The sequence below is a fragment of the Capsaspora owczarzaki genome (genome assembly GCF_000151315.2).
Source record: "Capsaspora owczarzaki ATCC 30864 unplaced genomic scaffold supercont2.1, whole genome shotgun sequence".
In the NCBI taxonomy this organism is placed as follows: domain Eukaryota; class Filasterea; order Ministeriida; family Capsasporidae; genus Capsaspora; species Capsaspora owczarzaki.
The window spans coordinates 874,072-895,638 of record NW_011887292.1 but is presented as its reverse complement, the minus strand read 5'-3'; the positions used below and the strand labels follow the sequence as shown (position 1 = coordinate 895,638).

Genomic DNA, 21,567 nt, shown 5'->3' with positions numbered 1-21,567 from the left:
AGAGAGGCAGAGGCAGAGAGGGAGAGAGAGGGTGAGGGTGAGGGAAAGAGAAAGCTGAAGGGAATAAAAAAAAAAATAAAATAAAATACAATAATAATGAGACAAGCCGAACTTTTGCTTACAAGCGTGTGATTGGACTGCCGAATATTGAGTTTGGTTTTGGGCGGGTTTTGTTCAATCAAAGCGATTCAGCGGCACTCAAAAACCGCAACAAGGGAGAGGAATAATAGCAATAACAATAACAAACAAAAGTGGGGGAGAAAGACCCGGGGGAGGGGAGGGAGGGGAGGGACATGTTGGAAAAAAAAGTCATATTACTTGTCCATTCGAAATCAAAAAGCACGCGCCAATGAACAACGATTGGAACAACTCTGAGCCAGAGAACAACAAGAAAAAAAACCACCAAGCACCAGCCTGTGGGTTTTTTTTGTGTGTGCGTCGCTCTTTATGTGAAGAGGGCAGCCTCACCGCCGTGAATGACGTCCCAAACGTCCAAGCTGAACTCGTCAGGGAACTCGAACGCGCCAAGGTTCTCCTGAACAAGATCGATGAACTGCTCCTTGTTCTCCAAACCATCGGCCAGCGAGATCATTTCACTAGCTACAAAGCCAAAACATCACACAAAAAGTGAACAATCACAAAATGCAAAAGAATGCTCCAAAACAAACAAAAAAACCCTTCACGTACCAAGATCGCCATCACGGATGCCCATGAAGCTCTCAAGCAGATCCTCGACCTTGGTGGCAATCGCGGCCGAGTTGTTGGCATCGCTGAAATTCTGGGTGCTCGGGGCGGCCGGCTTCTCCTCTGCCGGTGGCTTGACGGCGGGTGCAGCGGCGGCAGCGGCAGCAGCAGCAGCAGGAGTAGCATGCTTCTCATCGCCGCCTGCTCGTCACAGACAAAAGAAGACAGACAACGGTGAGTGCATGTAGAGGGAGAACACAATGCCTCAAAAAACGAGTCCCGCCCTCCTCTCCTTCTCTCCCCTCTTTTAAATGTACCTTGACGCTTGACTGCAGCCAGCTTGAGCACAAACTTGGAGCCAACGGGAACCTCCTTGAGGGTGTTGGCAACGTCCGAGTGGCGCTTGTTGAGCATCGAGACGCCGTTAATCTCCTCGATGAGATCGCCGACAGAGACCTGCGGGATCTTGGCGAGGATGGAATCCGGGTAGATGCGCTTGATGAAGGCCGAGCCAGCGCCGTTGTCGGTGATGGACAGACCCAGGGTCGACGAGGTCTTTTCAACCTCAGCGACCTTGGTCTCGCCGCGCAAGTGCGCAAAGATAAAGTCGTCAAAGACAATCTGGCCACCGAGCAGGCGGTTCATGTCGATCTTGGGTGTGTTGAGCGTGCAGAAGACGATCTGTTGGTTGTTGTTTGTTGTCGTTGTTGAGAGGGAGATTAGTCATGAGAAACCAAGCAACCAAGCAACCAAAAAAGGGGGCGAGAGTCCAAAGAGATCCTCAAGCCTCGTCCTGCCCCCGTTCTTTTTTGGTTGGCCTTCCGTTGAATCCAGCACATCATCACCCTCCTCTTCTCATACGAGGCAAGGTCAGCCGACCAAACGCACAGAAAGGCACAGAAAAAAAAAAAAAAAAAAAAAAAAGCTGTTGTTTGTTTTCTTTGTTGTGTTTGATTTTTTTTTTTTTTTTTTTTTTTTGGGTTTGCTTGTTGTTGCTTTTGTGGCTGCTTGCTTTCGCATCCAAACTCACATCGCCGAAGGGAACGCTGAAGGCGGTTGAGATGGCTTGGTACATCTCCTTGACGTTGGAAAAGTTGGAGATCTTCTTGGTGGCGCTGCCGTGAGCGAGCTGCGTCGAGAAGGAGAACTCGACTCGCTGGCCTGGCTTGGCAGCAGCAGCTGGAGCCGCGGCGCCCTCGTTCTGCACGGAGCGACAAGCAGAAATGCAAAACAGTGAGCAAAACAAGCACAAACGACGCTAAAGTGAGAGTCTCCTCGAGCGCACGGTCGAAGAGGGCGAGCAAAAATCGAACTGTGACGAAAGAAAAAAAAAAATCAAAACTTTTTTTTTTTTTTTTTTGGTTTTTCATCAGGAAACTCTCTGGCTCGTCGCCCCCAATCCACAGGCTGACATCCAACACAGTGATGGCAAGACAACAAGCCATCCACGCCGTGATCACCACGACGCAGCGCGACGAGTTCGTTGATGTTTTTCCATTGGTTTTTTTTTTGACCATTGGATTTTTTTTTTTTTTTTTTTGAGTTTGTTGTTGTTGTTGTGTGTTTTTTTTTTGTCTCAACTTCACCTTGCCAAAAATCGGCATGTTTGTCTGGTCTTCAAAGCAAATAAGAAGAAGCAAAGAGAAAAATCAAACGATTGAAGCAAAGAGAAAAATCAAACGCACTCGTGTTTTGCTTGTTTGAACAATAATGGAGCACCTCTTCCCAAAAACAAGACAGACGCGCCGCAGACAACCGTCCAAGTCCTCATGCAGCTCTTTGACAACCGCGTCGTTGTTATGAGTTGTTATGATTTCAGATATTGGCAAGATCGGCACACTGGTAACGTACACAACAAAACCGCACAAGACGACAGCGATCGTGCTCGGCTCACTCGGTGGATGCGCTTGCTTGCGTTGTGCAGATCGAGGCTGCAAGAGACATGAAGGAAGACGTTAATGCAGCACCCACCTTTTCCATTCGCACGCTGCTCGGGCGAAGGGACGACCCAGTGCTGCAAGTCTACGCTCGGCGCTTGATCGAGAGCATTGCGCTGGCCCCGGTGAACACGGGCAGCTCTCGCTCGCTGCTGCTGGGCATTGCACTGCAGTCCAACAGCCCAGCTACATTGCGGGCGGTCGTGCAGCAGATCGAGCAGCAAAAGCTATGGTAGCATGTTTTCGTCTTGTGCTGTTTTTGCTGGGCGAGATCCATGCCTGTACTTGTACACTAGTCTAGTTATTGAAGTTGATGTGGAATCTTTAATGCAATCGCGTGCACGGCTACGAGCACCGGCATCAGGCGACAAAAGGGGCGGAAACTCAAAGGACGAAGCTATTGTAGTTGAAACAGAGGGGTGGCGAGTCGAAAATCTTCATTGCGCATCCATTATGATAACAGCAAGCAAAGCAACGACACTAGACAGACTTCAGATCACAACCAGGAGAAACCCGGGTCGATAGAGGGGGCACTGAATCAGCAAAAAAATCAAAAACGCTAAGGTCGAGCAGAGAAAACAATCCTTGCTTCAGCGCTTTGAAAAGGCTTAGCGGTACTGTTATGGAGATGGTAATGCAAGAAGGTGGAGAGCGAGAGAGATGAACGAGCAGGTGAGCATGAAGGAAAAGCCACACGCAACAAAAAACACATGTTCAACAGAAAGCCAAGAGGCTCGTACACACCTTGATGAAGCCGATGTCGGCGGCGTACTGGCGGAAGCACTGACGGCACATGTCAAGGTGGTACTTGCGGATCATACCGTGACGGTTGGAGCAGACGGTGCTGTTGTGGGGAGAGGAAAGTGGAGAAGAAAACAAAGTCAGCGAACGGATGCGCGAGTCGTTCCAAGAGCAAGAGGGTGACCGGTTGGCGAAAGGGTGATTATAAGAGTGCGTAAGTAGTGGTGGTGGGAGCGCGCGATACGAGGAAGGATGAGAGATGGATGGCTAATCCATCAGAATGAAAAAAAAAAAGACAAAAAAAGACGCTGGTGCACACGCCTAGTGCTTTTGGACATTATTGCCATCAAAGCCCAAAAGCAAAATATAGCTGATACCATCGCTTGAAAAAGTAAGATCGACTTTCGAGGCAAGGGCAGGGAAGAGCAGCAAACTTGTTCAAAAGAAAGAAAAAAAAAAGAAAAAAATAAAAAAAATAAAAAAAAAGAAAAAAAAGAAAAAAGAGAAAAAGCTCGTTCCATCCACAGCGGGTGCGCATCTTCAGCATCCCCCGACAAAGTGTCAGGGCGATAAATGACCAGCGCAACACTCGCACGTTGGGGTGGACGAGCCCGGCAGTGGCGACAATGCATCACAGACACCGAAAAAAAAAAGAAAAGGAAAAAAAAAAAAAAGGACGATAAAAACCACGCGGCCTACAAAAAGCATTTTCTTGTATGGGATTGCATTGGATGGATTTTTTTTTTTCGTCAAAAAAAGCAGCGATCTCGACTCGTTGAAAGTCGACCGACGCGCGCGCTGCCGAGCCCCTCGCGCACGGATACCGCCAGAACAGCAGCCGTGTAGCACCACGGCAACAGAGCGCGGCACAGACGGGGCGTGCACGCGTCAGGACAGGCGCGAGAAGATCCAACGCGCCCGTGTGCTTTTATTTTTCATTTTTTTCGTTTTTTTTTTTGTTTTTTTTTTTTTGGCTGGCTTTCCATTGCCTTCTTCTTCTTCTTCTTTCCTGCTGCCGCACGCCTTGACGCCTCCACCCCGCTTCACATTGCACAGCAACACAGCGACGACAGGCTACAACAGTGCGACATACCACTGGCGGGAGCCGGGGCCGAACTTCCTGGGGTGGCTGTAAAAGACAGACTCGTGGGACATTGTCAATGGAGGAGAGAGCGAGCATCGGATTTGGGTTTGAGTTTCTTTTTATTTTTTATTTTCTGAATAATTATTGTATTTAGCAGAGCGTCGCCCCGCAAGTGCAGCCAGAGAGCAGCACACAAAAACAATAAAATCCCCCGCTTTCAAAGGCCGAAAGGCGACAGCGAGGAAGGCGTTCCTCGAGGCACAAAGATTGGGTAGCAGCCAAGCACCTTGACCTTGGTGGCAAACTCTTCGAGGTTGCTCAGGGCATTGATCATGACCTGCTGGCTCGCATTCGCCTCGACATCGATGGCATACATGTACTCCCACTGGCGGGTGCTCTGTGTCAGACAAGGCGGAGCAAGACAGAAAAAAAAAAAAGTTAGAAATTGCATTGGCATCTGTGTAGAAGAAGTGCAAAGCGAGAACGAACAGTATGCAGGGCTCCAGCTCGCGAGGAAGGACGGCTTTCGATCTTGGAAATGCTGCACATGGACAATGGCAATCCCAGCGAGTGAGAAGCCGAGATCACAACATGCTCCAACTTTTTTTTTTCTTTGAGGTCTGGCGTACTTTAAATCACGGAGAGCAAACGCCGCCAGCGCGCGGAACAGAGCACCGGGCTGGTTACGCAAGGCAACGGACATGCTGGTCTTTGCGTTGACGTGGGAAGGAGGGTTGGCCTGAATGTGGTTTCATATGATGAAGAAATCAGATCGGATCATTGTGCCCGTCCCCTCCTCTTCAGCTCTCAACGACATCTCACAAAGCACGTACAGCTTGCTTGGCAATGGCAATGTAGCGAGTGGAAGAGTTGGCATCATCCTCGATGCCGCGCTTGATGATGGTGAGGCCCGAAATGGAGGCGGCCAGGGTGCTTGCGATCGCAGCGCTGGAGTATGCGCCCAAAGTAAGCCACACGGCCGTTGTAATCATCAGCAATAAAACCAACTTGCCAATCATGATGCGAGGTGAGAGAGAAAGCGGCCGACGTACCTGCCAGGCTGATTTTGAGCCTTGATCAATTGACACGCTCCAGCGGTATCCGTCGTGGCGACATGCGTCGCAGGAAGTGTCTTGAGGAATGCCTCACATTGATCCAGAACGTGCGGATGGCTACCAACCAGAATAGAACGACGATGATCAGCATAATGTGCAAGCGAACAACGTTTTCTGAATTTCCGATGACGCACCTGTACACTAGCTTGACATCGCTCAGAGCGGTGCCGGCGGCCGCAATCAAGCAGTGCTCGTCGTGAGCAATAAACTCGCCCACGATGCTCACGTCGCGACGCAGCAGCAGGTCGTACACGGGCAGAAAGTTGCCGCTGAGCGTGTTTTCGATCGGGCAGAAGCCAAAGTCCACTTGCCCCGCCGCGACCAAGTCAAACACCTGTGCGAAAGCGATTGACACAACAAGGACGTAGCGCCGACGCAATGATAGATCGGAGATGTCGTGCAGGGTGAGATACCTCGAAAAGAGAGCCCGACGACGAACACAATGCAACAAAACAACAATCTACCTGCTCGAACGTCTCGCACGGACGCGTCGTCACGTCTGGCGCAGTGTCAAAGTGGGTCTTGGCGGCGATTTCCGAGTAGGCACCGGGGTTTCCCTGCAAAGTGGTTCATGGTCGTGATTGGTGTGAGCAAATTCGAAACGTACGCTGCCAAACTGTTCCATCACGACCCTCATCTCCATCAAAGCACAGTCACAGCCAAGATCATCGACCAAAGCACACATTGCATTCATTCACGAAGTCACACTGCCAATATCACCACAATCAAAACGCACTTGAAAGGCAACGGATGGCATGTTTGACAAATTCTTAGAGTTTGGACGTAAAAAAGACTGGCTCGTCAACTCTCAGATTTTGAATACTGAAAAGGAGTTGTCAAAAACTGAAAAGAGTAACCTAAGGATGCCGTCGCTATTGATGGTACTTTGTTTAAGCTGCTGTTTCGGAAATCACGACGACTTTGTGTTCCAGTCAACGACATGTCGCAACGAACTTCACGACGCACTCGCTTTTGAGATAAACCCCAAGGGGAGAAGCTGCTGCTATTGATAAAAGCAAAATCCGCCAACGAAACAAACCACACACGAAAAGCACACACACACACACTCACACAAAACAAAAAACCACGCCTAAATTCGCTCAAAGTCGCTCGTGTCCTCATCTTCGTCGTCATCGTCGTCCTCGTCGTCAGAGAAGGCACCACCTTCGCCTTTGACAAGAGCACGGCAAATGTCAATCAGGTTGTTCGGGAACTCGTTCAGAACCGGCTTGAGATCCTTGCGCGTGCAGATGGCGCCAGACTCGCGGACGATCAGAGCCAGCGTGGCCTTCTTGAGCGTGAGCAGCTGGTACTTGGAGCTCACCATGAGGATCTTGAGGGCGGTGCTCGCGTTGAGGTTTTGGCGCATCATCTCGTTGCACACGCTGACAATCGGATCCTGCTGGACGCTGTCGGCAAGCGCAATCAGGCCGTACGTGTCGTGCAATCGATCGACCGACACGCTGTTGGAGTAGAGATACTGCAGCAGCGTGTAGATGACCTGGCCTTCGAGAGTGGGGAGGCGCAGCGTGACAAAGCCGCTCTGAGCCAAGTTGGCGTTGCCGGCGCCGCCCTCGTGCAGGAGAGACTCGCAGCGAGTGACCAGGAGGATGCGGTGCGCAAAAATCTCGGAATCCTTCGCCTTGATGTGCACGTCTGCGTGGGCCACGCTGGACAACAGACCCAGCAGGTCGCTGGTCAAGGTGGTCGGGCCGACGATAACGTCGCCGAGCGAGTGGGCAAACGCTTCCGGGGCCTCGGCAAGGACCTGCGACAGCCGAACATACAAGTCCTTGTTGACTTGGGCGATTTCGGTGGCCTCCTTCTGGCGAATAACCGACTGGTAGCGCTGAACGTCCGAGACAAAGCCCAAGCACAGCCGCTCGAGCTCGCGCGCCTCGCGGCGGTTGGCAGCCTTCAGCAGGGTGAGCACGTTATCGACCGAAATGTTGTCGCGCACATACGTCTCCGTGAGCTGCTGCAGGCGGCTCAAGCCGTAGGTGGCGGCGGCGTGGTACAGATCGACGGCGTTCGCCGGGGTCAGCGCGGCCTCGTCCGCATAAATAAAGTCCAGGACGATGGAAAAGTGGGCGGGCTCGATGCCAACCAGCGGAACGCGCGCGGTATGCGCCTGGAAGAGCCCCGCAAGCTTTGGGCAGCGCGCGGCAATGATGGCCTTGTGCGCATAAAAGTTGCTTTCGCCCACTTCAAAAGTAATATCTGAGAACTTTTCAGAGCGGACAATGCTCTTCATCTGGCCAACAAACTGCTCAATCTCGAACGTGCGTTCGAGCGGCACGTCGGATGTCGGAGCGCGAGTGGCGGGAGTCTGTGGAAAACAAGAGCAAAAAAAAATCCAATCAGCGACAGATTCAAGCCGCTGCTCGTTTTCTTGTTGATTGAAACTTCATCAGTTCGCCTGATGTACGTACAAATGGCTTTGGTACAATGACCGCAGCTGCTGCAGCGGCAGCATTGGCTGCTTCAAGTTCGGCCGCTGCCTTTTCGCGGGTTTCGGCTTCCGCCCGCTCGGCCTCGGCTTGCTCAGCCGAAATCTCGATCGGTGATGCCACGACGGCAGGGGCGGGAAGGTACTGACGGATGGCCGCCACCCAGTCGCTGCGCTCTTGAGCGGTGCGGCTGCAAATCGTGAAAAGTCGCCCTTCCGTGTTGAGCGTAAAGTAAAAGTGATCCGGGCGAGCACCACGGCTGTCGGGTTGCGCCTGAACCTCATCACAGCTCTTGATGGCCGAGACTTGGATGCGCTTGATGGGCTCTTCGCTCTGTGGCGGAGATCCATGAAAGTTGCAAATTGAAAATGGGTGCAAAAAGTTGGCGTGAAATTCAACACCTTCCCGGCACCACCAGCCATCTATCTCCAGAGAACTCACGTTGCGGGTCTTGAAATACGCAATATCGTTTGTTGTAAGCACAAACCAGCGGTCCTTCCACGATTGCACACGTCCACCTGTTTTAGTGTTCCCGACAAGCAAAAGTACATGTCAAAAAAGTTTAGCAAACGCTCTCAGGTTGCTCAACGACGTAGACCTTTTCGTGTTTCGTTTGTACCTTGCTTTCTCAGCATGCCTTCCTTGACGACCGACTAAATCAAAGCACAGCAACATCAAGCACAAGCACAGACAAACACAGACAAGGAAAAAAAAAAGACCGCGGTGAGCAAAGTGCTTTTCGATCAGTGAGGCGAGATTGGAGATTGAATTTGGATTTCCGTGACAACCCCTCAACAATCCTTTCGTCTTGCTCAATCTCGCTCTGCTCTTTCTCTGCTCTCTGCTCTCTGTCTCTCGCTTTTGTCCACTTCCATCACAAATACACGCGTCATTCGTCAGGCCCACACCACAGCAGACGAGCACAATGCTCGAGACTTCCAAAGGCATCATTTTGCAATGGTGTGTGTGGGTCGTTTCATTAACAAAACCAACAGGTCGACGCGGAGACAAAAAGACCAATTTGCACGAGACGGCGATGAGAGTGAGCGAGTGAGAGTGTGTATCATCGTAATAGCGTTACCAGCATCGGGGTGGCAACGGGCAGCGGGGAGGTCTGGGCAGAGCTGGGCGCAGACGGAGGAGCGCCAGAAGCATACAACTGTGACATGATTGAAAATTAAAAAATAGTAATAATAAAAAAAAAAAAAAAAGTGAAAGTTGCTGCATTTGGAGAGGTGGAAAATAAGAAAACAAAATCAAGTGGGCATGTGCTGGGGTTGACAATTGCTGCAACGACACCATGAGAATTGCTTGGTAAGTGAGAGGCGGTTTCGGATGTGGAAGGGAGCGCGGAAAAGTTGATCGAAAAAAAAAAAACGGTGATTGGAGCTCAGCGTCGTGACAACAAATGGACAATGTGTGTAATGAAATCAACAATTGGAAACAAGAAAACGATGCAAACCCACAAACACATCAACATCTTCAAGTGGAAACAGACAAGAAAAAGTCAACGGCAAAAAAAAAAAAAAAAACGGAAAAAAAATCAAAATCAAGGGGAGGGAAACATGAACAACCGCGGATTGGATTTGTGCCACAACCCAGTTCTACTGCGCTTCAACCTCTTCAGTCGAATGGGCGGGTCCGGTGCTCGTGGAAGGGCGCAACACGGGTGACGGGGTCATCGAGGTGCCGTTGCCGTCGTGAGGGACATTGGCTTCGCTGCCGCTAGTGCTGCCACCGTCCGTCGACTCGGGAACAGCGACAGGTGGCTGCATGGACGACAGGAGCGAGAAGAGCAGCAGATTTGAGGCACCGTCAGAGTTGGCTGCCGTTGATGCAGACTGGCGGCGACCCCGCCCAGGCGACGCGGTATTTTTCGCGGGAGACTCTGGGGCGGCTTGAGCCACTGGGAGCACTCCGCGCGACGAAGAAGGAGGATGCGGCTGCTGGGTGGGCGAGCTGTGCGACACGTGCCGGCCAAACTCGGACTCGTACGCCGGCTGGGCTGCGGCCGAATGGCTCTTGAACTGCGGCGTCGGGAAGCCAACTGAAGTGCGGGGGCCCATCTGGGCATGCATCTGAGGATGGCTCTGGTCACCGCTGCTGGCGGGTGGACCTTGGTACATGTGGGAAACGCTCGAGTCCATGAACGCATTTTGAGGATACGGCAGGTGCTGCGGCATGACGCTGGGTTGCATGGGCATGCCGCGTTGGTTGCCGGCTGGTGCGTTGAGAATCTCATAGTGGCCAACGATTGGGTGGCCTTCCATTTCGCGCGGCGAGGCGTTGTGGTGTTTCGGAGTCTTTCGCTGCTTGCCGGCACCATATGGCGGAGGAGGGGGGACTGTCGCCAGATGCGCGTCTGTCGCCACTGGATAGGCAGGCGCAAACCCTGGCTGCTGAATAAACGGAGCCTGTGATGGCATCGAATAGTCCATGGGCATTGCAAGCTGCTGCATATGCTGTGGCAAGGCGAGGTGCTGCTGCGTGAGTTGCTGCTTGCGTTGCTTTCGCGGACGCGTGGCAGCAGCAGAAGCAGCAGCAGAAGCAGCAGCAGCAATTGGCGTCGGATTGACCGCTCCAGGACCCATCATCCATCCCGGAGCCTGCTGCTGGCTGTAGTACATGCTGCCATTATTCATGCCGTTCGAAGACATGTAGGGAGCCACAAACGTTGCTGGCGGAGCAAGCACGGGCGGATAGGGCACTGGCGAGCTCATTTCACGCACGTTACTGTGGAGCAGATGCGGGGGAGGCAGCACAGCGGCGCCAGGAGCTTCACGCACAGAGTGCGACGGATAGGGCGAAAAGTAGTTGCCGGGAGGAGGTGCAGAGAAGGAAGAAAGTGGGGCCGCAGCGGGAGGAACGTAGACTGGGTTGCTTGGTTCAAGATGATGGACGCGAGCATGCTTGGATTCCTGCGGGGTCCGTGACGATGGCTGCGAATGCTTTGACTGCGAACGCGGGCTGGAATGGTGATTTTGCGATTGGGAGTGTGCGTGCGAGTGCGACTCCCGCCTGTCGTTGGCTTTGGTAGCAGGTGTGGCCTCGGAGGCAACGGGGGCTGGGGCAGGGGCAGGAGCAGGAGCAGGGGCAGGGGTGGGGCGGGAGGATGCGAGCCAGGCAGACACGGAAATCATGTCCTCGCGGTGCTTGTCAAAGTTGGAAACGTGGTACTCGACAATGTTCGCCGCCGTTCCGCAGGTGACAGCATGCGATGCCTCGTTGGCCAGCTTACTTGTAAAGACAAACTTTCCAGAGGCTGTTGCAGCCATTGGAGGCGCATGAACAGGGACAGTCGATTGTTGTTGTTGTTGCTGTTGTTGCTGTTGCTGTTGCTGTTGGTGTTGTTGCTGCGGTTGGTGCAGAATGGGCAGTTGCGAGTCACCGCGGGCCACGTTGCTATCAGAATCCGTGAGCGGCCGGAGCACATTTTCACGCCTGGCACGCTTGCTATTCGCTCGGTCGTGCTGCGCTACGTGTGCGACTGTGCCATTCGAGTCGGCATCCTGCTCTCGCTGAGACCCAGCGCTAGAGCCCTGTGACAGGCGGTCGTCAGCCGCCGCCACCGCTTGAAGAGGGCGCTTTGCAGCGGCCACAGCGAGCGCGAAAGGGGCACCTAGAAGGAACTGGCGATCAACACTGCGCTCGCGCACGAGCAGGTTGACGATCGTGGTTTGCACCGGGAACCGTGCATCCAGAGCATTATACAGGTCTCGCTGTGAGTTCATAGCGGTGGCACGCCATTCCTCCCAGTCGCGCGCCGTGAGGCAGACTGGTTGAAGCACTACATTATTGCGTGCGAGCACATGCCAGGGTGTTGTCGCAAAAAACTCGGCCTTCAGCTGCACCAGGGGCGGCGGTGGCACGGACGGTTCTGCAGCACGATACAGGCGAAGATCGCCAAAGCACCAGTACTCTACGCCAGAACGGTCGACGCCGACAGGCTGCAGGTCACGATAGAGCATGTTGAGGTCAAGCGAGGGCGTGACGACCGTGTTTTGCTGAATAATCCAGACACACAACAAAAGGAGCAACGCCGCTCGCTGCAGCGGTGGGAGGGAGTCGAACGAGCGCGTCGCGCTCAGCAGATTCATTGCTGGCGGGAGCTGGTGCTGGCAGATTTGCTGCAGCACATAGTCCCAGTTGAGCGGACCCACATCGACCCGCGAAGTGAGTCGCAGCACGAGTCGCGTGCCAATATTCGCCAGCATTGGGGACGAGGCCGTGTCTGTCAACAGCGCGCGCTCAATCTCATCAGACGTCATCAAAGTCAAACCCAGCGGCTCGTGGAAGCATTGTAGAAAGTGGCAGAGTGCGGCCGTGTCCCACAGCGCGCGCAATTCCCGGCAAGTGTCTACGTGAGCGATTCGTGAGCAGTCGCGAGCGATTGTGAGTATGCAATGTTGATGGTACTGTACAGCGTCAAGCAAGTAAAACGCGAATGGATGCTTTGACAAAGAGGGGGCATACCTGAGACAGGGGTGTCGACGGATGGCGCGCCGGGCGATACGTCCATTGGAACCGTTGCTACGGCCGCGTGTTGGCTGGAATGCGAGTGTCGTCGTTGCCGGTTGCCGGTGTTACTGTGGGATGCGTTCTCTGAGGAAGATGACACAGCGACGCCGGGTGTCGCAGTGGAGGTGTTGGCTGCGAGTTTGCTGGCGGTTGCTAGGACGTCTGAGTCACCACCGGTCAAGGTCGAGTCGTCGCCAACGACCGCGAACGCGGAGAGTCGTCGAGAAGCTCGTTGCGGAGCGCTTGCTGGTGCAGGTGCAGGTGCAGGTGCAGGTGCGGGTGCTGGCTGGGGAGTGGGATGTGTCACTTCTTTCTCAGCCGTGTTGGAATTCGTGGTTGGGGTGGAGGCAGCGGTGGCTTTGGCTGGCGTTTGTGCTGCGCGCAGCCGTGACTGTCGGGATGATGGCGGGGTTGTCGTCGACTGAGGCGGATGAGCGGCTTCCTTCTCCTTTGGTGTCGGCTTGTCGTGCTGCTTGCCCTTGCCGTTCTTGTCCTTCTCCTTGTCCTTCTCCTTGTCCTTCTCCTTGTCCTTCTTGTCCTTATCTCTGGCCTTTTCCTTCTCCTTTTCCTTCTCTTGCTCGAGCTTGCGGTGCGCCTGGGCTGCCGAGGAGCGCGGGGCGACCACAGCGAGCGCCGCTTGGACGGCCGTTTTCGAGTGGTTTGCCGCTGCGCGCGATCGCAACGACGCCTCGAAAGCACTGACGCGTTGCTCGGGCACCCATTCGTCGTATCTAAATGTGAATGATTCCCCGAGGTGAGTAGTGGTGGTGGTGTGATTTGCTTTGAGAGGTGTTCATTGTGTTTCGCACTGAAACCATTTCTGTTTGTTTCTCGCACGCTTTGTTGTTCTTGTTTTTTGTTCTTTCCGGATCGCTCTTTGCTTTTTGATTGCTTTTGTTGGTTGTTTTGCATTGTTTCGAACAAGTCCAAATCAAAACAACCAAACAAAACAAACAAACCCGCCTCACAAAAGCGTCCCAAAAAAAGCAAAAACTCGAATAACAACCAAAAATTAAAAAAATAAATAAAAAATAAAAAATAAAAAATAAAAAAATGAAAAATACAGCAATGTCCGTCATCACACTCAAAAATGCCAACTGAAGCGTGATGAGCGAGAGAGCACGAGCCAGCCAGCCAAAACGAACAAAGAGAAAGCGAACAACAAGGCATAAAGGACACACCCACCCATGCATAGAGGGGGATCGTCGCAGAGACACGACACAGCGAGATGGGGGAAACGCTTGTCCCATTGCGCTCTCACTCACTTTCCTCCCCATTCCCATCCTCCCCATCCCTCCCTCATCAACCCACGGAAACCGCTTCCATGCAATAAAAACAGCAAACAACCCTCCCTCAAACTTACTTGCTCTTCCAGCCCTGGTAGTGGACGAGGTAGTGCTTGCCTTCGTGTGGCTGGTCTTGGACGTCAAGCACAGTCGCTTCGTACGAGTGGCCCTTCTTGAACTCGACCCACACCAAATCGTCAATCAGGAAGAATGTCTTTGGCTCTTCGTGCTGCTCCAGGGCGTTGCTGCCATCCTCGCCGTTGCTGTCGGGGTCGTCGTCGTCGTCGTCGTCGCCGTCGTCGTTGTGGGCTTGGCGGGTGTCGCGCGATGCCGTCTCTTCTTCGTCATGATCTTTGTCTGCGTCTTCCACATCGTCCGCGCCCGCTTCTTCTCGCTGACGCTGCCGGCGCCGCTGCTGCTGCGACTGCTGCCGTTGCTGTTGCTTCTGCTGCTGTTGCTGTTGCTGTTGCTGCTGCTGAGCACGCAGTCCACTGGAGCGGGTGCCTCGTCGGGGAGAAGTCGTCACTGTCGGAGAAACAGCTGTCGCTCGTTGTTGAGCCTCACTGTGACGAGTCACATTGCGCCGCTCGGGCGCGTCCTGCTCCTCCTCTTCCTCCTCCTCCTCCTCCTCCTCTTCATTATTAATATTGGCCTTGCCGTCGTCTGCAGAAGCCGCGGGGCTGGCTGCAGCGCCGTTGGAGGGAGGGTTGCTGAGGTCGGAGGACGCCGCTTGTTCTCCTTCCTCGTCCTCCACAGTCCGTTGCCCAGCGCTGCCGTCCACGGATCCTGCTCGCGCGGCGCCCGACCCCTCTTCGCCCGCTGGGACAAGTGCCTGTGCTGGTAATATTGGTGCAGTGCTGGTGCTTGCCCGGCGGCCGTGGTGCTCGTCGTCGTCGTCCGCATTGTCACTGTGGGCGCTTGCGGTCACAATGGCCTCCTCTGTCCCGCTCAGCGACGTGCGGCTGCTTCTCGTGCTCCGAACCATGGCGATGCTTTGGTTGCTTGTGTGTATGTGTGTATGTGTGACAATACGAGTCGCGTATGCTGGTTGGAGTCTCAGAGGGGGCTTTTGGGTGTGAGAGTGCAGCGTGTGGGGTTTTCTTTGTTTGTTGTTTCTTGCGGTGAGTGTTTGAAAAAAAAAAAAAAAAAAAAAAAGAGTGAGAAACATGTCAAGAAATACCTTAAAACGCAAAAAAACACAAAATCCACAGTTTGAAAATCGATCGATTGCTCATCGGTCGCCACCCGGGTGTCAAAGACGAGTGCTGTGGTGGAGACGAACGGGTGCTAGCATTAACAGACTGAAATCATGAAAAAAACAAGACAGGAGAAAAAGACAGTAGAAAAAAGGACTCAGAAACCGGTGCACACTCATCGACTGTGAGAACTCAGATCCAGTCGACCCCCAGCTACCCATGATTACCAGCCTTGATTGCCGAGCTTGTCATGGACGAATTCTAGAGACTTGGCAAGGCTGTGCTTTTTGCAGTGCGCCAGCCAAAACCCGCGGTGCAGTTCATCTCAAAGGAGAATGCAGCAACTTGGATGGCTGCGCTGCTTCTCTGACTGTACAATCGGAAGACAGCAGTGCCAAAGGAGGTTTAGAGGTTTACCAAGCTGAGAAACCCACGAAAGCAGCTTGCAGAAGAATCAGAGTTGGAACTGAGTTTCTCATTCACTTTTTTTTGTCTTTGCTCTTTTTTTTTTTCTCTTCTTCCTTCCTCTAAATAATGCCTCGTTTGTCGTCTTGGTCGTTGTGCGTTGTTGCTGCTGTGGTGGCATTCGGCGCCATTGTGGCTTGCGCATCGCCCAACAAGGTGAGTTGTTGATCGCTTCGCTCTCTGCTCCCGCAGCGTCCCATCCCTTCACCCGCGTCGCCTCGCACTGCTGGTCGAATGCCCAGTCACAAGTCACAGACCACGTTCCTCAGAGCGAGATGGCTGGCTGACTGGTCGTGTGGTTGGACGCGCTCGCTTTTTGCCGCTCCTTCAGCCTTGTGATTTTCTGTCGCGACAAGCACTCTTCCACTTCCGACCGGTGGTCTCTACGTCTTCTTCTGTCCATCGCCCCATCGCCTGCTGTGCCCTCTTCAAGTTCTCGCAACTCACCTCCAGAAATCTCACCTGGTCCTTGTTCGTACTCACTCGCGTCCGTGCAACACAGAAAATGATCGAGTCTCGCGGACCAGTGTACCAAATCCCGCTCTGGAACTGCACCGCCTGGGCTGGTCCGCCGCCGCCGCCCGCGACCAACGTCACCCAGCTCCACATCCAGGACATCAAGGTCATCATGGCCGTCGGCGACTCGATTGGCGCTGGCTTTGCCATGCACTCTGGTAAAAAAACAAAAAAAAAATAAAAAAACAAGAAGGATTTCGATTGTGTTATTCTGTTGGGAGTTTTTGTTTTGCCGCTCTTTTTTTTTTTTTTTTTTTTGTTTTTTTGAACGAGGGTTTGTCTTGTTGCTTGTTTGAACTCACGATTCTCTCTGCCTTTCGATTCCTTGTAATTGTATTCTTGTATTTTTTTTTTTTTTGGGGGGGGGGGAATCAGGTCCAGCCGACGAACCGTGGGCGCTGCGTCTCATCGAGTACCGCGGTGATACCTTCCATATGGGCGGCAACGAAGGCCAGTATTCGCTTGCCAACTTCCTCAAGGTGTACAACCCAGACCTGATTGGCGCTTCGGTCGGCGAAACTCTCCCGCTCGACGCAATCAAGTGGAAGGAGGGTGTGATTGAGCCGTTCGTGCCGCACATCACCCACCTGAACGCCGCTCAGTCCCAAGCCAAGGTATGTATGTGTGTGTGTGTGTGTGTGTGCATGCTCAGTCGCTACATGTACAACCTTCTTGAGCGCGCTGTTTTTTTCTAGGTTGCCAACTTTGACTCTGCCACCCTTGCATGTCCCAGATTGAAAATGTCGCCAAGCAGGTCGACTACCTGATCGAGCAGTTGAACACCACCTACGCCAAGACCGTGAACATGACTCACGACTGGAAGATGCTCAACTTGCTGATCGGTGCCAACAACCTCTGTGGTGCCTGCTTCAACCGGTCGTACGCCGATCCCGATTACTACGAGCAGACCTTGGACGCGATTGTCGGCCAGATCTACCAGAACATTCCCCGCACCGTGGTCAATCTGATTGCCCTGTTCAACATTAGCCAAGGTGAGTCAGTCAGTTCGACTGGCTTTTGCGTTTTTTTGCCGTCCAACTCATTTGGTGATTTCGTGTTGCTGCAGTCCACACCTTCGCCATGACCAGCGAGTACTGCCGTGTCATGTGGAAGGACATTGTCAAGACCGAGTGCATGTGTCTGCAGGGCGATGCCACTGACGCCGACCGCCTGGCCATGGACGTGCGCACCGTCGAGTTCAACCGTCGCATCAACCTCGTGGCCTCCCGCTGGCAGGCCAAGCAACTTCTCGAGTTTAACGTCAAAGTCCAGCCCTTTGCTCAGGTTTGATCAGCATCCAAGCTGCGCGGTTGCCGTGAAATGTGAAAGTTTGCAAACTTACCTGTTGATCTTTTGTTTTTTTCGCTGTTACTTCAACAGAACATGCGCATTCCCAGTCTTTCGTATCTTAGCGAGCTTGACGTATGTCGTCCATTGATTTGTGCTTTCTGGGGTTGTCTGAAGAACTCACCTTTGCGTTTTTTTTTTTTTTTTTTGTCGGGTCATGATTTTTCCTGTAGTGCTTCCACCCGCACGCCTACGCCGACGCCGCGTTTGCCATTGGCCTGTGGAACAACATTCAGACCCCTGATGCCGAAAAGGAATCGGATCTGAACCCTGCCACCATCGGATTCCAGTGCCCTACCAAGGACACGATTCTGTACTGAGCTATGCTGCTCATTGTTGAGGTTGTTGCTCTTCAAAAATAATACACGCTAGATTTTTCAAGGTTACATGCGCACATGTGCAAAAACTAATACAACCCAACTCTCCCCTCCCCCCATTTTCTACCGCAACCTCAACTTCATAACTTATCGCCCCCCCTTGTGCCGTTCACTTGCCAAGTGAGCGACCATTGTGGCTCTTGACCTTGCAAACATCCACTTGGGCACCTAACATTCGGAGAACATGAATCCAAACATGCTGCTTGTGCGCCAACTTGTCGTTCTCGCTCTTCACTTCCACAAAACGAGCAGCTCGGCGACTCGGATCCCACAGGAGAAGATCGGGCAGCCCTCCAGCGCGATGTCGAAAGTCACGCGCCAGTACATCGCAAATTCCAGCCAGCACTTGACCACCAAGGCAGCTGGCCATGTCCATCAAATCTTGTCGCGAGTACGCAGACCATTGAACGGCAACGCAGGTTTCGCCACAATGCTCGTCCCAGTGGAGCGCGACAAGGTCGCTTGGTTGGATGACACCCGTGGCGAGCGCGTGGATGCGATGCATCAGCAAGGACCGTCGAGCACGGAAAAATCCGTCCGTCCGCAAATCCAACGGGGCAGCTTGGTACCGCGATTGAAACACCCCCGGCACGCCATCCCAAAAGAGAATGTCCCACACCAGCAGGCCAAACAAGGTTGTCACAATGCCATTCTCGCCATGGACTCCCTTCCAGCCCTCCGTGCTCGCGTAATGGTTGAGTGCAGTTTGCTCCACATCGCACAAGCCGTCGCCGTCAGCGCTGAGGTAGATGACACGACCAGGTCCCGCCTTGCTTTTGGTGCGAATGGGCGCATGCTGATCATGCTCCTCGTCGTCGTCGTCGTCGCTGCTCGAGGCGGACGAGTCAATCACATCTTCCGTCACGTCACCGCTTTTTGATTCCGCAGTGCCACTACTCGAGACGTCTTGTCGGTAGACTCGAAACGGCGAGTGCAGCCGCTCGAGCAAGCGATTTGCGCGCTGCTGGACAAACGACAAACCCTGCGCACCCCGCGCTGCGGCTTCCGAATCTTCGGTTTCAATCTGGGTCGCTGCAATCTGAACCACTGCGGCCCCGAACAACTGGACGCGGGCAAATTCCGACAAGCGATGGTGCAGCTGCGGATAGTTTTTGCTCTTGCAGAGACGGACGGCCCGCTGCCGAATGGCCAGGAGATGCCCAGAACGCACAAAGGGATCGCGAATCGCGCGCTGGCACGTGTCAAGCGCATCTGACGGTCGAGCCAAATGCCGCTCCAAGTCCAGCGCAAGCCGATCGTACCACTTTCCACGCTGATCGGTGCAGAATCGCCGTTGGGCGAGCATCCATTGCAAAAGCTGAACCGCCTCCGGAAATCGTCGCTGTCGTTCCAATGCATCCGTCCACATGGCCAGAATACGGAGACACACGGTGCCAGGGTGAAACAATTCGACGAAAGGAGGTCGGATCGCGCTGGCTTCCAGAGCGGCGGTGGCTGTCGTTGGAACTTTGGGAGAGTCGAGAACGCGTTGAACATACTGCCAAGCACGCTCGTAGAAGGGTCGAATATCCTCCAGGGATCCGCCACTCATCACAATCGTTTCCATCTGGCTTTCGGCGTCCAGAAATTCTTCAAACAGGGCCAGATGCTCGCGCGAGTCATACAGCGGGACGGACATATCGAGCGTGACTTTGGGAAACGACACTAGACCTTTGGTTGTAAAGAGCAGTGTGGGGAAGGACAATTCTTCCATGGTAGTGACCTTGAAAAAGACAATGTGCATTCGCCGGAACAGCGACTTGGCCGATGGGCTGAGCCGAAACGCGTGTCCGCATAGTAGCTTGGCCTGTCGGAGCAAGCGGCCGTGCGGACTCTCACCTAGCACGCTTCGTTGCGTCTGGCAGAATGAAAAAAGGGCGTCAATCCGACCCTAATCAACGGTTGAGGTGTTTGATCACAACAACAACAACAACAACAACAACAAGAACAAAAACAAAAAAAAAAAAGTCAGCGAGCATGAACAAATTCGACGATTGCTAGAAAAGGCAAGACGTACCTTCCTGGTCAGCTGAGCAGGTGCGGGCAAACGAAAGTGGGAGCAGAGGGTTTTCAAATCGCCCAAATCCAGCAAATCCAATGTTTCGTCCAGCTCCAATGCAGAATCTACAACAAAGTGCTTTTCGTTCAGGACCAGCCAACGAGACAATAACAAACAGCAATCCAATGATTCTCTTACCATCCGTGACAAGTGAATTCTGCGTCAGCTCGCTTAGTGCAGCGGGAACATCTGGAATTTCGTCATACTCGATTTTGGCGGCACGAAACCAGCCGGCTTTGCGATTGAACATGCGAATAAAGAGCTTCTGAGACGCATCTGCATGTAGAAAACCCCAATGAAATGATGGCACAGACATAGTAAGCAACGGGCAGCAACCCCGCTTCAAGGGAAAAAAAAAAAACAAAAAAAAAAAAAACAGAACCTCACCAGACAGTCCGAAAAAGCAGCCAACTAGCCGTCGCTCGAGTTCATTAAACCACAGTTCGTAGTGGGAGCTGGAGCAAATGTCGCGAACGACCAGGAGGAAGTCGCGCTGGTAGTAACGAGGTCGCGCAGTGGTGGTGTCATTTTGGGGCACCTCAGTCGCATCGGTTGGAGCTGGTACATCTTGGAGCGACTGCACATCTCCAGCTTTCTCATTGGGGACTGATGACTGCTCCAAGACCTCTTGGGGCACCGCAATTTCGCTTGCAAGTTTGTGCGCAGCAATCTTTCCGAGCAGCTCTCGCGTCCAACGCTCACCTGTGCACTCCTCGAGACATCCTGAAGAGTGACATACACTACACTGTTGGCGATGCTGCCCGCCAGCTCCATCCAAGCCCTCTCCCATGTAGGAAAGCCAAGATTTGGCGTCCGCTTCCATCTCTGCTTCTCGTTGTCGCCGCAGTCGTGCTTGCTCGCTCGACTCGCAGTCTGTATCCAGGTGCTTGTTGAGCAGAGCAAGGCGCACTTGGCGCGAGCACGCGGGACATTCCGTCATCTTGACGGCAGGCTGAGCGAGCAAGCGATGCGCAATACTTGAAATCGGCGACTTGGCAGGGCCAGCGGGAGACGCAGCCGGCTGTGCGACCATCCCAGAAGGCGGAGATGACGGCCGCCTCGCTGCGGCTGCAGGTGCGGATGCAGCACGTCTGGTTGAGGGCGTGGAGGTGGTCGACAATCCGTCATCAGTCCGACTACTGCGAATGGCCACGCGTGATTGTGATGGAGCAGTGCGCACGCTCGAGTCTGACACTGGAGCCGTGTTCGTCCTGACTGGTGTAACCACAGCACTGGGAGGAGCGACTGACGAGTGGTCGTCTTGAGAAGTGCGCTCAACCGCGGTTGTGGTTTCGGAGCTTGAGATTGGAACGCGCGGCAAAGCGAGCGAACGCCGCGTTGGTGTGGTGAGCGCCGACGGATGCGTATGGCCTGACGTGCCCATCCAACCACTTGAGACACTTGAGACACTTGAGACACTCGAGACACTTGAGGCGCCGGAGAGCAATCGCGTGGCGGCACTGCTGGGTGGACTTGCAGCGGAGCGTGTTGTTTCACGCAGAGACATGCACACGCGCTTTGGGTCGGGCGACGGCCATGTCGTCAGGTCAATCAGATCGTCTGCGATAGCGTCAGACGAGAGGTTGCTGCTTGAATGCGGGTCATCGCGAGACGGGGACAGCGAGCGCTGCCGCCGCATTCGTCGCTCTGTGTTTTGCTTGAACACTCAACAGCTCAGCTTGTGTGAAACAAAGAGTGAGATCTGCATGCAGGGCCAAACGAATAAAATAGAATAGTGCATAACATACGCCATTCGAAAAACCAAAGCAATATAAGATGGATGACAGACACA

At 53.4% G+C, this 21,567-nt stretch overlaps 7 protein-coding genes and 1 pseudogene across 8 annotated transcripts; 2 read left to right on the top strand and 6 right to left on the bottom strand.

Moving 5' to 3' along the window:
* Positions 1-265: 265 nt before the first annotated feature.
* On the bottom strand, positions 266-2,315 carry CAOG_00265 (tax interaction protein 2). Its single transcript, XM_004365079.2, has 5 exons — positions 2,271-2,315; positions 1,715-1,885; positions 1,002-1,365; positions 688-885; positions 266-600 (listed from the first exon to the last, which is right to left on the bottom strand). The coding sequence occupies exons 1-5, from the start codon at positions 2,286-2,288 to the stop codon at positions 446-448; spliced, it is 906 nt and encodes a 301-aa protein (XP_004365136.1). The 5' UTR covers positions 2,289-2,315; the 3' UTR covers positions 266-445.
* A 178-nt stretch (positions 2,316-2,493) lies between these two features.
* CAOG_00264 (hypothetical protein) lies at positions 2,494-2,857 on the top strand (the record flags this gene model as incomplete). The annotated part of the gene is made up of 2 exons (XM_004365078.2): positions 2,494-2,526; positions 2,609-2,857. 2 exons carry the CDS (start codon positions 2,494-2,496, stop codon positions 2,855-2,857), a joined length of 282 nt encoding a protein of 93 aa, XP_004365135.2.
* A 184-nt stretch (positions 2,858-3,041) lies between these two features.
* CAOG_00263 (40S ribosomal protein S29) lies at positions 3,042-4,540 on the bottom strand. The gene is made up of 3 exons (XM_004365077.2): positions 4,456-4,540; positions 3,366-3,465; positions 3,042-3,238 (listed from the first exon to the last, which is right to left on the bottom strand). The coding sequence occupies exons 1-3, from the start codon at positions 4,515-4,517 to the stop codon at positions 3,230-3,232; spliced, it is 171 nt and encodes a 56-aa protein (XP_004365134.1). The 5' UTR covers positions 4,518-4,540; the 3' UTR covers positions 3,042-3,229.
* A 9-nt stretch (positions 4,541-4,549) lies between these two features.
* On the bottom strand, positions 4,550-6,186 carry CAOG_00262 (prephenate dehydratase; the record flags this gene model as incomplete). Its single annotated transcript, XM_004365076.2, has 8 exons — positions 4,550-4,843; positions 4,936-4,987; positions 5,076-5,185; positions 5,280-5,394; positions 5,499-5,618; positions 5,696-5,895; positions 6,026-6,118; positions 6,169-6,186. The coding sequence occupies 8 exons, from the start codon at positions 6,184-6,186 to the stop codon at positions 4,664-4,666; spliced, it is 888 nt and encodes a 295-aa protein (XP_004365133.2). The 3' UTR covers positions 4,550-4,663.
* Positions 6,187-6,531: 345 nt separating this feature from the next.
* On the bottom strand, positions 6,532-9,199 carry CAOG_00261 (hypothetical protein). Its single transcript, XM_004365075.2, has 5 exons — positions 9,093-9,199; positions 8,631-8,664; positions 8,453-8,529; positions 7,994-8,344; positions 6,532-7,890 (listed from the first exon to the last, which is right to left on the bottom strand). The coding sequence occupies exons 1-5, from the start codon at positions 9,177-9,179 to the stop codon at positions 6,652-6,654; spliced, it is 1,788 nt and encodes a 595-aa protein (XP_004365132.2). The 5' UTR covers positions 9,180-9,199; the 3' UTR covers positions 6,532-6,651.
* Positions 9,200-9,421: 222 nt separating this feature from the next.
* Positions 9,422-14,953, bottom strand: CAOG_00260 (hypothetical protein; annotated as a pseudogene). The gene is made up of 3 exons: positions 13,893-14,953; positions 12,485-13,260; positions 9,422-12,368 (listed from the first exon to the last, which is right to left on the bottom strand).
* A 556-nt stretch (positions 14,954-15,509) lies between these two features.
* Positions 15,510-17,765, top strand: CAOG_00259 (hypothetical protein). Its single transcript, XM_004365073.2, has 7 exons — positions 15,510-15,632; positions 15,979-16,150; positions 16,368-16,606; positions 16,726-16,984; positions 17,059-17,276; positions 17,373-17,414; positions 17,513-17,765. Exons 1-7 carry the CDS (start codon positions 15,546-15,548, stop codon positions 17,657-17,659), a joined length of 1,164 nt encoding a protein of 387 aa, XP_004365130.1. The 5' UTR covers positions 15,510-15,545; the 3' UTR covers positions 17,660-17,765.
* On the bottom strand, positions 17,682-21,469 carry CAOG_00258 (hypothetical protein). Its single transcript, XM_004365072.2, has 4 exons — positions 20,163-21,469; positions 19,914-20,051; positions 19,734-19,840; positions 17,682-19,607 (listed from the first exon to the last, which is right to left on the bottom strand). The coding sequence occupies exons 1-4, from the start codon at positions 21,412-21,414 to the stop codon at positions 17,826-17,828; spliced, it is 3,279 nt and encodes a 1,092-aa protein (XP_004365129.2). The 5' UTR covers positions 21,415-21,469; the 3' UTR covers positions 17,682-17,825.
* Between the last annotated feature and the right edge of the window lie 98 nt (positions 21,470-21,567).

Coding starts and splice junctions, on each gene's coding strand:
- CAOG_00259 (XM_004365073.2), top strand. CDS start 15,546: ATGCCTCGTTTGTCGTCTTGGTCGTTGTGCGTTGTTGCTGCTGTGGTG. Junction 16,151..16,367: donor TGGCTTTGCCATGCACTCTG/GTAAAAAAACAA, acceptor GGGGGGAATCAG/GTCCAGCCGACGAACCGTGG. Junction 16,985..17,058: donor CCTGTTCAACATTAGCCAAG/GTGAGTCAGTCA, acceptor GTGTTGCTGCAG/TCCACACCTTCGCCATGACC.
- CAOG_00265 (XM_004365079.2), bottom strand. Junction 1,366..1,714: donor TCAGCGTTCCCTTCGGCGAT/GTGAGTTTGGAT, acceptor AACAACCAACAG/ATCGTCTTCTGCACGCTCAA. Junction 886..1,001: donor GGCTGCAGTCAAGCGTCAAG/GTACATTTAAAA, acceptor TGTGACGAGCAG/GCGGCGATGAGAAGCATGCT.
- CAOG_00261 (XM_004365075.2), bottom strand. CDS start 9,179: ATGTCACAGTTGTATGCTTCTGGCGCTCCTCCGTCTGCGCCCAGCTCT. Junction 8,530..8,630: donor AGGCATGCTGAGAAAGCAAG/GTACAAACGAAA, acceptor ACACTAAAACAG/GTGGACGTGTGCAATCGTGG. Junction 8,345..8,452: donor CGTATTTCAAGACCCGCAAC/GTGAGTTCTCTG, acceptor TCTCCGCCACAG/AGCGAAGAGCCCATCAAGCG.
- CAOG_00258 (XM_004365072.2), bottom strand. CDS start 21,414: ATGCGGCGGCAGCGCTCGCTGTCCCCGTCTCGCGATGACCCGCATTCA. Junction 20,052..20,162: donor CTGCTTTTTCGGACTGTCTG/GTGAGGTTCTGT, acceptor TTCTACATGCAG/ATGCGTCTCAGAAGCTCTTT. Junction 19,841..19,913: donor GAATTCACTTGTCACGGATG/GTAAGAGAATCA, acceptor ACTTTGTTGTAG/ATTCTGCATTGGAGCTGGAC.
- CAOG_00263 (XM_004365077.2), bottom strand. CDS start 4,517: ATGTCCCACGAGTCTGTCTTTTACAGCCACCCCAGGAAGTTCGGCCCC. Junction 3,466..4,455: donor GGCCCCGGCTCCCGCCAGTG/GTATGTCGCACT, acceptor TCCCCACAACAG/CACCGTCTGCTCCAACCGTC.